Source organism: Artemia franciscana, chromosome 10 (genome assembly GCF_032884065.1).
Source record: "Artemia franciscana chromosome 10, ASM3288406v1, whole genome shotgun sequence".
NCBI lineage: Eukaryota > Metazoa > Arthropoda > Branchiopoda > Anostraca > Artemiidae > Artemia > Artemia franciscana.
Genome location: NC_088872.1, coordinates 27,537,782 through 27,552,130, shown reverse-complemented (window position 1 = coordinate 27,552,130; position 14,349 = coordinate 27,537,782). Strand labels below are relative to the sequence as shown.

The 14,349-nt window shown below is 35.8% G+C and overlaps 1 protein-coding gene across 2 annotated transcripts in view; it reads right to left on the bottom strand.

Annotated features, from left to right (window-relative positions):
• Positions 1-14,349, bottom strand: part of LOC136032012 (phospholipase ABHD3-like) — an 82,372-nt gene that overhangs the window by 20,248 nt on the left and 47,775 nt on the right. The window contains exon 7 of one of the 2 annotated variants that reach the window (XM_065712080.1): positions 2,207-3,655. The exons of the other annotated variant lie outside the window; for it this stretch is intronic. Coding sequence (XP_065568152.1) covers positions 3,633-3,655 — 23 coding nt within the window. The 3' untranslated portion in view covers positions 2,207-3,632. Of the gene's footprint in view, positions 1-2,206; positions 3,656-14,349 lie in introns of those variants that run through there. 2 annotated transcript variants of the gene reach the window in all.

Sequence of the window (14,349 nt, the reverse complement as noted above, 5' to 3'; positions counted from 1 at the left end):
AAATGTTTTTTCAATTGAAAGTAAAGAGTAGCATTAAAGCTTAAAACGAACAGAGATTATTACGCATATAAGGGGTTCTAAAAATACTTTAGCATAAAGAGCGTGGTATTTAGGAGGAGATAAATACCTCGCTCTTTATGCTATAGTATTTTTAGTAATCTCAACTATTTATTCTACGGCCTTTCTGATTCAGGGGTCTTAAAGAATTGGGAAACGATTTAGTGTAAAGAATGAAGTATTAACGAGGGTACAAACCCCCTCATATAAATAATAAAAATTAAAGAATATAAAAGTTTGTTACGTAAGTTAATTCTTAAGTTACGTATATTTTTTACTAATAAAAAAATTCGTTAAAAATTAAAATTTATAGTTGCCTTTTTATGCAACCGAAAAATTGCATGGCAACTAGGCCTTCTTCCCCATCCCTTATTTCTCAAAATCGTCTGATCAAAACTAAGAGAAAGCCATTTAGCCAAAAAGGAATTAATATGCAAATTTCATTTTAATAATTTATGTGTGGAAAGCCAAAATCAAACATGCATTAATTCAAAAACGTTCAGAAATTACATAAAAAAACTAGTTTTTTTAACTGAAAGTAAGGAGCGACATTAAAACTTAAAACGAACAGAAATTACTCCGTATATGAAATGGGTTGTCCCCTCCGCAATCCCTCGCTCTTTACGCTCTTTGCTACAATTCTGCTTTTTAAAACAATTAAAGCTTTAGCGTAAAGAGCGAGGGATTGCGGAGGGGACAACCCATTTCATATACTGAGTAATTTCTGTTCGTTTTAAGTTTTAATGTCGCTCTTTACTTTCAGTTAAAAAAACTAGTTTTTTTTATGTAATTTCTTATTAAGGAGAAGATATACGATTGACGCCACAAAGACAAGCCAATGGACTTAAAGCACAGTTTTTATATAATGACGTTGAAATAGAAAAGTCTTTTTTTCTCTTTGGTCTTCAGAAATAGAAAAAGTAAAAATAATAAAAAAAAGATAAAAGATAAAAAAGATAAAGACACATTATAAATCCACTATTTTGGTGGTATTAACCTCCTCCCTAACCTGTTTTGTTCTGTCGAATTGTATGTATTTTATTTATGATGTTTAATATGGTATGCGCGCAGTTCGACCCTCGTTTAACTTCAACTCTGTTCAACTCAATCCCCATTCAACCTAACCTAACGTATTGCAGAGGTTGAATTCAGTTGTGGTTGCGTTGACTGAGGTTTGGGTTAAATTTGACATGGTTCAATAGGAATTGAGTTAAACGGGTTGAGTAACGAGGGCTGAGCTGTAGCTATTGAGCTATTATTTCTTAAATTTATTTTTAAGCTTCATTTAACTAAACTAATTTGCTTCAAATTTCATAAAATTGTATGAAGTAATGTGTAAGTACAGGTCAGTTATTATGAAAAAGTGGTGATGGATCATTTTGTAGGCGGGGAGGGCGGATGCATCAAAGAGTGCACTTTAACGCTAAAAGATCCTAATTCTCAATAAGCTTTACAGATAAGTACAGATTTATTTCCAGTGAAGTGGGGAGAAGGTAGAAATTGATTTCTAATCCTTCTTGATTTCAGGAAATATTTCTGGTCTACGTCTTTGTTATGGAAATAAATAATAACATTAAACCCTAAAAGGCAGAATTTATTCTGTAAAGAAAGGGGTTATCCCCTCCTCAATTTTCCTTGTGGTCGTATAAACTTCGGCGGATGCTCGTTCGATCGGGAATTGAGAGTTTTAGGGCCTTTTTTTAAAAGTTAAATATGATTGGAGAGCGCAGCCAGCCCCAATCCTTGAACATTTTTATATCGATTCTTTTGATAACGCATAAATTATGCAAACTGTCAATCCTTTACAGATGGGTTTTACAGTGGAAAAGGAGTAAAGAGGCCAGTTTTTTCTCAGGAGTCCAGTGGCGTGATTATTCTCTTGGTCAAAAAGATCAGCAATATTGTGCTGTAGAAAGGGGGAGGGCTACTGGTCCAGAAATGAGCCACAAAACCTTTTTTCCAGATCAATTTGAAACTTAAAGCCACAGGTTTTTGGGCCAAGGGCAAAAAAAAACGCCAAAATTTTTTCGATTGGCCTGAAACTCATGTAAAACGTGGGTCTAAGGGGACCATACTTCAGAAGTAAATTAATATATATATATATATATATATATATATATATATATATATATATATATATATATATATATATATATATATATATATATATATATATATATATTTCTTCCCCTCAACATACAGTCCAAAAAAGGGCAAAAAACTTTTTCCACACCCACTCCAAAGGGATGGGGCTAGTTTTAGGAACTTTGGAGAGGGATTATTCAATTGGAAACTGAAAGTTCTTGTATCTTTCTTAAAGACCGAAAGCTACTGGGTGGCAATCAGCCTCCCTCTCAATTCTTTTTTGCTATCCGGTCCTCCTCTTACCCCTATGACATCGAATCAAATTTTGAGACATCTGTTTTGTTCAAAAACTTCCAAATTTCTAATAACTTTGCCTTTGGGGTTGATATCTTTCCATGGTCCCAATATTAAACTTTATCTTATCCTGCTATGAAAACTCAATCCCCAGAAACACGAACAAAATCAAATTAAATGGAAGTCAAAAAATAAATATTATAAGACATTCTCCACTACTTATTCTGCCCATATTTTGGAATATTGGTTGAGTGTTGCAAAATCCATTCTTTTCGATTATTATTCTTATTTGTCATACTTTCTCTGTGGCTGTTCAGCTTGAAAAGCGGGGAGTATTTTCCACGAGGGGGGAGGTTTCCAAGGAAAAATTTTCAGCAAGTGGTTAATTTTCCGGGGGGATATTTTGCAAGCGGGAATTTTCCGCGAGGATAATGCTCCGGGGGGAATAAGTCTAGCACGCTGTTCAAAATAAATGCTGTTTTAAGGTACTGACGACAATCGATCCTTTTTCAGGGTTTGAAAGGGGTGAGGAGGGATAGTTTCACTCGTATTTATGCTACCTCTTTTGTAAACACTGATTACCAAAACCACCCAGATCCAAGGGGCAATGTAAGGGAGGGGGCACGTACAACCCCTCCCACCAACGATGGAGCCCAAGTCATCTTTGTGCTCCCGCCAAATATTAATTCTTTATCCGTCCCTGCCCAATACCTAAGTTTTAGCATTCTTTTATAAGACTTCAATGCATTTATTTCGCTTTTCATTTTGCCCTATATTTCATGAACTGTACTGAGTCCAAGTAGCCAGAAAATGACACGTGTAACGATCAATAATTATTTTCGCAACAGCCGCCTTAGGAAACATATGCAATAACGCTTAACCTTGACAGAAATAGCATTGTGCAAAAATGAAAGGAAACATGTGTTGATATTGCACAGGTACTAAAACTTACGTTGCCTAGGCAACGTGAATGTTGCAGCAACCTTTGATTGTTGCGTCGACAAATGTAACGTTTGAGCAGTGCTTAATACTCTGGTTTTATTTCTGTGCCATCGAAACGCTATCGATATCAAACTCTAGACACCACAATTGTTATATCTAAAGAAGAACTTTTACTTAAAACAAAAAAGAAGATACGCTCACAAAATACGCTGTTTGAAACATTGAAACCTTTATGCTTAAAACTGATTTTTTCTCTACAAGCAGCGAAGCTTTTCGGCTGAAATTAGAAACACTTTTGTGAAAATCAGCGAAAAAAATTCCCACAGAGAAAAATTTTGACTACCCCCCCCCCCCCCCCAAAAAAAAATTCCTTAAAGTTTTAGCTTTATTCCTCAGTCGTGAGACATAATAGGGTAGACATGTAAAAACTATAGCTATAGAGGAAAAGATCTCCATCCTTTAATTAAATTCCTTCTCATCTGTTCGTTTAAAATAGTCTGAGATCGACTTTTTCTCCATAAATGCAATTGTTACCCAAAAAAGAATATATTCTATAAAAAAAACTAGCCAGGCAATAACCAAATGAACTCGAGATTGAGGGTCTAATATTTTAAGTTCTGAGCCAGCTGCACTTGGTATTTGGTTTCAAGCATTCGTTGCATTAATCGTAGTTGCAGCAGTAGTCGCAACCTAGTAAAGAGCGAACCAGAAAAACCCCTTTTGAAAAAAGGCCTAATGAGAAGAAGTTGCACTTGACACTAATTCAGGAATGGTAACTATCATTTCGGTTAATCCTAAAAGTTAACACATTTATTGCGCTTATTGCAAAAAAATTACGGTGATTTTGAAAAAAGCCTGAAACCCCTCGGAAATGGCGTCAGATCAAATTAAAAAAGCTCGTTATTGGAACTGCTTGTCCCCAAACCTTGTATAGGATAATTACAGTCCTCCACCTTGAAGAACAAGGAAAATCATTTCTTTGCTTCGGTTGCATATGTCTCCTTGTTTTTTCTTCTTTTTTTCTACTATGGCTAGAGGGTTACCAGAACATTATAGAGAGATATTTAATAGCTCATTCGAACAGAAATCAAAATTACCAGTGCCCTTTTTAAGTGACTAAGAGACTGAAGGTGAGTGAGTCCACCTCTCCCCCAGTCCCCTTCCCCCAAAGTCGTCTGATCAAAATTTTGAAATAGTCGTTTTGTTCCACATAGTCAAAAGTTACAATAACTATGCTTTCGGTGATGACATGAGACTCCATAGTTCCTGGGATAGGGCTGTAAGTTATACAATTATGGTGCTACAACAAGCCATAGATTAAGTTGTATTAAGAGACCTGGTAGTTCAATCGATGGAGCGTTGAACTTTTAATCCGAGAGTCAAGGACTCAAGTCCCTTATTGGGTGTTTGTTTTTCAATCATGGTTTTGTCACTTCTATATAATTATGTCGATAACCTGTCTTTGTTAAGGCTGACTATGGTAATTCTTAACCAACGCTTTTTTCTCGATAAAAAAGAATAGCTTCACCTTTTTTTAGTTTTCTTTTATTATTTCGAAAATCAAACCAGGCTATTCAAATTTATCAATTCATTGTTTCTTTTGGTTTATATAGTGTTTGAAGAAAAAGGATGTAAGTTGCTCAATTTGTCCATTGCTTAGATATAGCCTAGTATTTGTTATTGGGGAATATACCGACATATTCTGCGAGGGGGGTTTTCCAAGAGAAGAGTTTCCATGGTAAGGAAAAACCCTAATCCTTTTACCTTACCTTAATCCTTAACCTTTACCTTAATCTTTAACTTAATCCTTTTTTATTTTTTTTACGAATGCTTTTATTAGTAATAAATTTAAGTAACTTACGTAACGAACTTCTACATTTGTCTATTTTTATTACGTATATAAGGGGGTTCGTCTCCTCTTCAATACCTCGCTCTTTACGCTAAAGTATTTTTAATTGTTTCAACTGTTTATTCTACGGCCTTTGTGATTTAAGCGTCGTTCTTAAAGAATTGGGACAAAATTCAAGCTTTAATGTAAAGAGCGAGGCATTGACGAGGGGACAAACCCCCTCATATACGCAATAAAAATAGACAAATGTAGAAGTTCGTTACGTAAGTTAATTCGTAAGTTACTTAAATTTATTACTAATAAAAACATTCGTAAAAAATAAAAGTTCTAGTTGCCTTTTAAGTAGTTAAAAAATTGGAGGGCAACTAGACCTCCTCCCCCACCCCTTTTTTATCAGAATCGTCCGATCATAACTACGAGAAATTCATTTAGCTAAAGAAATTAATATGTAAATTTCGTTTTAATTATTGATGTGCGGTGAGCCAAAATCAAAACATGCATTAGTTCAAAAACGTTCAGAAATTAAATTAAAAAAAGCAAGTTTTCTCAACTGAAAGTAAGGAGCGACATTAAAACTTAAAACGAACAGAAAATATTCCGCATCTGAAAGGGGCTGTCCCTCCTCAACGCCCCGCTCTTTATGCTACATTTAGCGCAATGCTGTAAGTATGAAAAATTTTGATTTTGATGTACCTGCTACCAAAGTGAGGGAACCGATTTTTCCTTTTTTTGTAAATCAAGTTTCCAGAAAGCCAGCCAGGCGATCCAGTTGTTACTTTTAGATAGTAACTATAAATCTTTTCTACAATTTCTTGGCCCCACAGCGAAAAAATCTGCTTCGAGCAATAAAAATAAATTTTTCCAAAATATGCATTTTATTTTAGAGGACCTAATGAGGATGGTCAACTATTAGTGTGGTCTATAAGAAACAAGGGTTTCTCAATATTGGGTATGTAGAGGACCTAGAGGCTCACCTAGTTCATCCAATATCGCTCGGGATTGGTTTCTTCCACTGTAGCTTATCAATATATCTACAACCAAAAAGTCTCTATCAATTTTGGACTGCCAGGTTAGGTTAGTTCAGGAGCTAGCAGGCTTCAAGATAAATAGGATTTCTTGAAAAAAATCAGCATAATAAATTTACAGCTTCAAAGTTTCTCAGTTTGAGCCCCGAAGGTTTAAACTTCTGAATGGTCCTAAGGCCTAAAATGTATTGGGGAAAGTCTCATTGACTGTGGCTATGCGCCTAAAAACTGTCAAGTAAAGCTGTACAATTTTGTACTGAAAGTAGGTTTGGTTCGAAAGTTACATCCACTGAAAATCAATCTCGTTTATCATTTTGGTCTAATTTACTGGTCCTGTAAATTTCAGCGGACCTTACCCTTTACATGTTAACAAAAGTGAAGGGCTGTATGTCTCTGAGAAGCACCCTTCTCATGTCATATTGGCCTAAGGTACTTGTCCCACAAGTTTCAAACCCATCGGTGAGAAACCAGCCTACATTTCGGCTGAAAAAATTGACATAGGCGGATGGTGCTGGAAATGGCGGAGGAAACGCTCTGTTTTGCGCCTCAAGTTATAAAAATTTAAAATCCTTGCAGGATCTTAGCTAAAATAGACTCCCATATGCCTACCTTTCTGTTAAGAATTTGGCGGGAAGGTGGAGAAATCGTTGAGGGACCACTGGAGTACTTTGGTTGTCCAATTATCGATGTCAAATGTTGCTGCACATGCCTACCTTTCTTTTACAAAGTTCTTGGGAAGGTGGGGCAACGTTAGAGGAGTCAGAGACTCAATTTGTGCCTTTAAGAACACAGATTGAAAATTATTGCATATTTCCGATTTAAACAAAGTGCTACTTGCCTAACTCTTGTTTGCATAGGGGAGGACTAAGTGCAGCTGATCTGGTAAACCTATCAGGATTAGACTCGTTTTTTACAAAGACTTAAGACTTAGGTTACTACTGTAAAGAGCCATTATCCGATTTTTGTCTGGTACCTACCTACCAGAACTATGAAGACTTTGACTGATCAAACTTTTCAACATGGTGTGCATCATGGACGTTTCTTTCAGCCAAAAGTTAGATATCACAGACTCTGATCAACTGGTTAAGGACTGTTTATCAGCATGGATAGAAAAATCCATCTAAGCATGTTCAAAACTCAATTTTTGTCTTTTTAACCGGACCGAATTCCTAACATCACTATCAAGTCAGGTAGAAAGGGTAAGCTCTAATTTCTGTCAAAATGAGAAAACTGTGAATGTTTCAGAGGCCCATATGATAATATTCCTCTTGCTCAGACCCAAACGCAGAAATTGACCTGGCCAACTCAACTAGCCTCACAAACACAATTGTTTACTAATAGTTCATGGCTGCCATTTTGGATTCGCTGGAAATTGATTTTAATCTCAACTTCTAATTTTTGCTGTTTATTATCCTTTTAAGATAGTTAATCAATTAGGCCACGGAACCGTCATGTATTTTAAGCAGGTTCTGATTTTATGTCAAAATTCAATTCAGAGGTGATACCAGCCTGTTTTCTAGATCGAATTTTTCTACTAAAAAAAAGTATTTGCTCGAATAAAACAAAGTTACGTTTCAACGAAGCACGTAAAGCAAAGGAAAAATGAGTTAAATGACCCGTTAACAGTTTAATTAAAATCCAATAGGCGATTAAGAGCGACGGATATTTCAAGGTGGGGGGGGGTAAAAGATGGGCCTTGTCTAAATTTATTATTTGAAGTGTTTGAACAGAGTTGAATGCGGGTTGATTTTGCTTGAAGATGAGCTAATGGAGCTTAATTTGAACGAAGGTTCACAAGACTCAATTAAATGGGTATTGTTTTGAAATTCTTTTGTTGATAAAATTAATCATCAAACATATGATTAATCCGGATAAGATTGAGAACTCGTCCATGGGATGGAAAACTTAAAAGGAAGAGATAGATATGAGTAGTTTCTTACAGCAATCGAGGCACAAAACCTAGTCATAAATGATATTTATATTAAGTTCAAGAAGGCTGATCATATTGAGTCAGGTGCGTAGCTCCAGCACTTTTATTGGGAGGGGCAAGAGGGAGTCCAAATCCAAATATTCAAGGGACATGGGCCATTTTTCAGGAAAAAGCAATGGCGGTTCTTTTCTCTTCAATTTGCTTATACTTACAGAAAATATTAAGCATTATTATATAAGTATTACAGTAAGTAACTTATTGCCAACTACGACCTTTGCTTTATTTTAATAAAGATACAATTTCAAAAACTACAAACTAATTATAAATGTTAAATTATTTATTTAAGTTTTGCACCCCTAGAATTTCTGCGCCCGGGCGATTTCCCCTTCAACTCCCTCCCCTAAAACCACATCTAGGAAAAGGGATGTTGGAAAACTTCTGAAAAAACACAAGCCTAAATGTATTTTAAAGATGACTTTGTTCAAAGGGATTATTACAAATATGAGCCAAAGCTGAAGCTGTACCATTAACTGGATCACGCCTGCTAATTAGTTTGGTCAAAGTTGAGCTGCTTTCACTGTTAAGATTATCTTCAGTTTCTGTGAAGAAGAATTTCTGTGTTACTGCAAGAAGACGTGGATGGGATCAAATCCCTTGTCAATACTTTCTTCTTGTGGTTCCCCTTTCCTTTACTTTTTAAAGTTGCTTTTCCGCCAAAAAAAAGAGTAAGGAGCTCTGCCCTATACTGGTTTTATTAGCCTGTTACAGCAAAATAAAATTGATAGAAATTATAATTTTTAATAACGTTATAAAACACATCAAAGTTGAAAGCTGGAGAAAGCTGTTTTTTTACGGAACTGGTTAAGGAACCGAAAGTTTGGCCATCCTACATTGCTGAACCTACGGAAGCGCTTATTCTGAATTAATAACTTACAGAATATGTAGCAGCCCAGCTGTCCCGATCCCCGGGAACGCAAGAGCATGCACTGTTCAAACTGAAGGGGGGGGGGAGAGATATACCAAGCGGTTAAAAAGTAAAAATAGCCCGTTCCTTCCCTAAGTCTTCAACAGAGCATTTATCTAAAAGCGATAACGAAGAAAAGTTACTATTTAGGAAAGAAGTTACTCGATTAAATTAAAAAACATCACAGAATACATAAATAAACAATGCACACGCATCAAATAAGCATAAATTAAGTAGTGGACTCGGCTTGTACTAAGGCTGTCAGCAATGGATTGCTGCAGGCGACAGTAGTGTACTTTAAACAAGCTTTCGAATGGGTAATGGTGAGTTTAAAACTCACCATCACCTCGGCTTTTTTGCAAGTTTTAGCGTTAATATTAAGTTGCATGCCACTCTTCCATTTCCTTCTACTCCCGCAAACATCATAGGAGACTAAATCTTGCAGTTGAACTACGCACTAATCTAATAGCCTCATGCATCCCGTCATTCAGTTGCATGTCATTTGAAAATGACGTCTTAGCAAATCACAAAGTATACCCTTTAAATTACCAGTGTTGGAACCTTATACAGGAAAATTACAACCCTCTCATTGGACAACAAGAAAAAATCACTTTTTTACATGGCCAGTAGTAATATGTCTTCATATTTTTCTTCGTCGCTATTGAGGCACTGGAACATCATAGAGACCTGTTTATAGACATTCATAGAGACCTATATCTTAACGTTTTTTATATGATAGACTCGATAACGTCGTCATATAGTGTCACACGGCACACTAAAAGCGCAATTCGAGTGACATTTTTGGAATGAAAAGGTTAGACCGGACATACGGACATCATGGAGAGCTAATTATGGGCTCATTTATAACTAATTTTTATATTTAAATGCTCTTTATAAATTTGACTTTAAAAGGCAAACGTAAAGTGCCACATGGCGTTTTTTTCATTTTAAAAAATAAAAAATAGCAAAAAGGGCGTTGTCCAATGAAAAAAACTCGGCAGAAAAATTTCCCCTTACCCCTGCGGGAATTCTCCTCCACTGAGAATTCCCCTGGAAATTTCCTTACATTTGAAATAGGGACGGTATTTTTAAAATTTACGCCTAGAGTTTGGAAATTACCTTCCCCTTTGTATCCTTGTTAAAAATAAAAAAAAACTAGTTTTTTTAACTGAAAGTAAGGAGCGACATTAAAACTTAAAACGAACAGAAATTACTCCGTATATGAAATGGGTTGTCCTCTCCGCAGTCCCTCGCTCTTTACGCTAAAGTTTTTAATTGTTTTAAAAGTAGAATTGTGGCAAAGAGTCAAACTTTAGCGTAAAGAGCGAGGGACTGCAGAGGGGACAACCCATTTCATATACGAAGTAATTTCTGTTCGTTTTAAGTTTTAATGTCGTTCCTTACTTTCAGTTAAAAAAACTAGTTTTTTTTATTTAATTTCTGAACGTTTTTGAATTAATGCATGTTTGATTTTGGCTCTCCGCACATAAATTATTGAAATGAAATTAGTATATTAATTTTTTTTGGCTAAATGGCTTTCTCTTAGTTTTGATCAGACAATTTTGAGAAATAAGGGGTGGGGAAGGAGGCCTAGCTGCCCTCCAGTTTTTCGGTTACTTAAAAAGGCTACTAGAACTTTTAATTTTCAACGAACGTTTTTATTAGTAAAAAAATATACGTAACTTAAGAATTAACTTACGTAACAAACTTTTATATTCTTATATTTTTATTATGTGTACGAGGGGGTTTGTACCCTCGTTAATACCTCGCTCTTTACACTAAATCGTAAGTTTTGTCCCAATTCTTTAAGAATGACCCCTGAATCAAAAAGGCCGTAGAATAAATAGTTGAAATTACTAAAAATATTTTAGCATAAAGAGCGAGGCATTTATCTCCTCCTAAATACCTCGCTCTTTATGCTAAAGTATTTTTAGAACCCCTCATATGCGTAATAATCTCTGTTCGTTTTAAATTTCAATGCTATTCCTTACTTTCATTTGAAAAAACGTTTTCATGTTTATTTTTTCATTGTTTTTTTTATAGTAATGCTAGAACTTCCTGCGCCCTTTTCATTGAATTTTTCTTCCCCCATGACATATTCCTCAAAGGAAAGATCCTCCCACAAAGCCCTCTCCTATCAACCCCACCCCCCAAACCAAAAAATCCCCATGAAAACGTCTGTACACTTCCGAATAACCATTACTATATGTAAACACTGGTCAAAGTTTGTAACTTGCAGCCCCTCCCCCAGGGATTGTGGGGGAGTAAGCCATTCCCAAAGACACAGTTATTATGGTTTTCGACTATCCGGAACAAAATGGCTATCTTAAAATTTTAATCTGTTGACTTTTGGAAAAAATTAGCGTGGGAGGGGGCCTATTTGCCCTCCAATTTTTTTATCACTTAAAAAGGGCACTAGAACTTTTCATTTCCGTAAGAATGAGCCCTCTTGCGACACTCTAAGACCACCTGGTCGATACGATGACCCCTGGGGAAAAGAAAAAAAAACAACAAACAAACAAATAAACACGCACCCGTGATTTGTCTTCTGGCAAAAAATATGAAATTCCACATTTTTTTAGATAGGAGCTTGAAATTTTTGCTATAGAGTTCTCTGATATGCCGAATGCGATAGTGTGATTTTCGTTAAGATTCTACTAAATTAATTGAAACTTATATATTTAGAATCAGCGTGAAAATTCGATTCTTTTGATGTATCTTTTAGCATCAAAATTCCGTTTTTTAGAGTTCCGTTTACTATTGAGCCGGGTCGCCCCTTACTACAGTTCTTTACCACGAACTGTTTGAAAAGAAAATAATTCGGTATTTCGGGGCTTCTGACATTATTACTCCTTTGCGGAAGTCAGGCTCAAAATTTTTTCTCTGGGCCCCTTCCACCTCTTAGTTCGTTTATTTCCCGTTAGTTTTCACCTGTTTTCGCTTTATAGTTGTGTTATCTCTTAGCAGTTCTTTCGTTAGTTGAGTTATGGTTGTGGTATATATGTTTTATCGCTCGTATAGTTGTGTTATTTTCAAATTATACTCCATAATAGAGAGGCTCCGAACACCCAGCATTGTATATTAAGCTCTGAATTTGACGTTTTTTTCTAACGTGACCAGATTCGTCCTGCGCCCTTTTCATTGAATTTTTTTCCCCCATGGCATATTTCTCCAAGGAAAGATCCTCCCACATAGCCCCCTCCCTCAACCCTACCCCCAAAACCAAAAAAGTCCCCCTGAAAACGTCTGTACACTTCCCAATGACCATTATTATATGTAAACACTGGTTGAAGTTTGTAACTTGCAGCCCCTCCCCCAGGGACTGTGGGGGAGTAAGTCATCCCCAAATAAATAGTTATTATGATTTTCGACTATGCTAAACAAAATGGCTATCTCAAAATTTTGATCCGTTGACTTTGGGAAAAAAATGAGCGTGGGAGGGGGCCTTAGATGCCCTCCAATTTTTTTGGTCACTTAAAAAGGGCACTAGAACTTTTCATTTCCGTTAGAATGAGCCCTCTTGCGACATTCTAGGACCACTTGGTCGATACGATGAACCGTGGGAAAAAAAAACAAAAAAAAAACAAACAAACAAATAAACACGCACCCGTGATTTGTCTTCTGGCAAAAAATGCAAAATTCCACATTTTTGTAGATAGGAGCTTGAAACTTCTACAGTAGGGTTCTCTGATACGCTGAATCTGATGGTGTCATTTTCGTTAAGATCCTACGACTTTTAGGGGGTGTTTCCCCCTATTTTCCTAAATAAGGCAAATTTTCTCAGGCTCGTAACTTTTGATGGCTAAGACTAAACTTGATGAAACTTATATATTTAAAATCAGCATTAAAATGCGATTCTTTTGATGTAGCTATTGATATCAAAATTCAATTTTTTAGAGTTTTGGTTACTATTGAGCCGGATCGCTCCTTACTACAGGTCGTTACCACGAACTGTTTGAAAACGAAATGCAGGAAAATTACACTTTCCGGAAGGGGTAGAGGCACTGAATATTTTATTATCTCTAAAATTTCCTTTACAAAACGAAGCTCTGTCTCCTAGTGCTGCATATTAAAACTAATAATAATAGAGAAATAGTATGGGTTGGTACCGCTTATATATGAGCATAAAATTTCTAAATTACGAGAAAGATATACATATATTGTTCGACTCACTTTATTTCATCCCTTACAGGGGGCATTTCGTACAACATGCTGATGCAGAGATAAATGTCACATAAGTATCGCTGGCGTTACGTGAAATGCCACAAATAACAGTAATAATCCTCAGTACATTCCTGTCAATACTTTTTTTTTTGAGCCGGCTAATAGGAATATTTAGAAAAGCAAAAATAACGAGAAGTCAGCATGGTATATGTACATAGAGGCAGTTCTACATTTATGGGCTAGCACGTTAATCCAAAACGTAAGGAATAAGACTTTATCAACGCTTATTAGGCGTTTCAATTACAAATAAGACAATTTGATTTAAATATTTGATTTAAATATTTTTGATTTAATTATTAAAAATTGGAGTTTTTATTTAAATATTTGAAGTAAAAAATTTAAAATAATTAAATGATTCCTGGAGCTGATCTCCTCCCCCCCCCCCCATACTAACTTCTTTGACTAAACAACAACCGATTTGACCTAGCTAGCAATAGTATATTTTTCCAGAATTCCTTTACGAAATTCGTCTTATGTCCTGCTTTCTCTTTTCCAACTCAATTTTATGCGTGGAGATGTTATGGGTATTGTCCGGGGTAAATCAAACAGTTTGTGATAATGAACTGTAAATAAGAAGCGACTTGGCTCAATAGTAACCAAAACTCTAAAAAACAAAATTTCGATATTAATAGATATATCAAGAGATTCAGCTTATGATGCTGATTCAAAATATATAATATTTGTCAAATTTAGTGGTACACATCAAAAGTTAAGAGCCTGAGAAAATTCGCCATATTTTTGAAATAGGGAAACACCCCCTAAAGTTCAAGGAATCTCAATGAAAATCACATCATCAGATTCAGTCATTCCGTATATGAAAGGGACTGTCCCCTCCTGAATTCCCCGCTCTTTACGCTAAAGTTTTTGATTGTTTTAAAAAGTGGAGTTGGGAGAAAGAGTGAAACTTTAGCGTAAAGAGCGAGGCGTTGAGGAGGAGACAGCCCCTTTCACAAACGGAATAATTGCTGTTTGTTTTAAG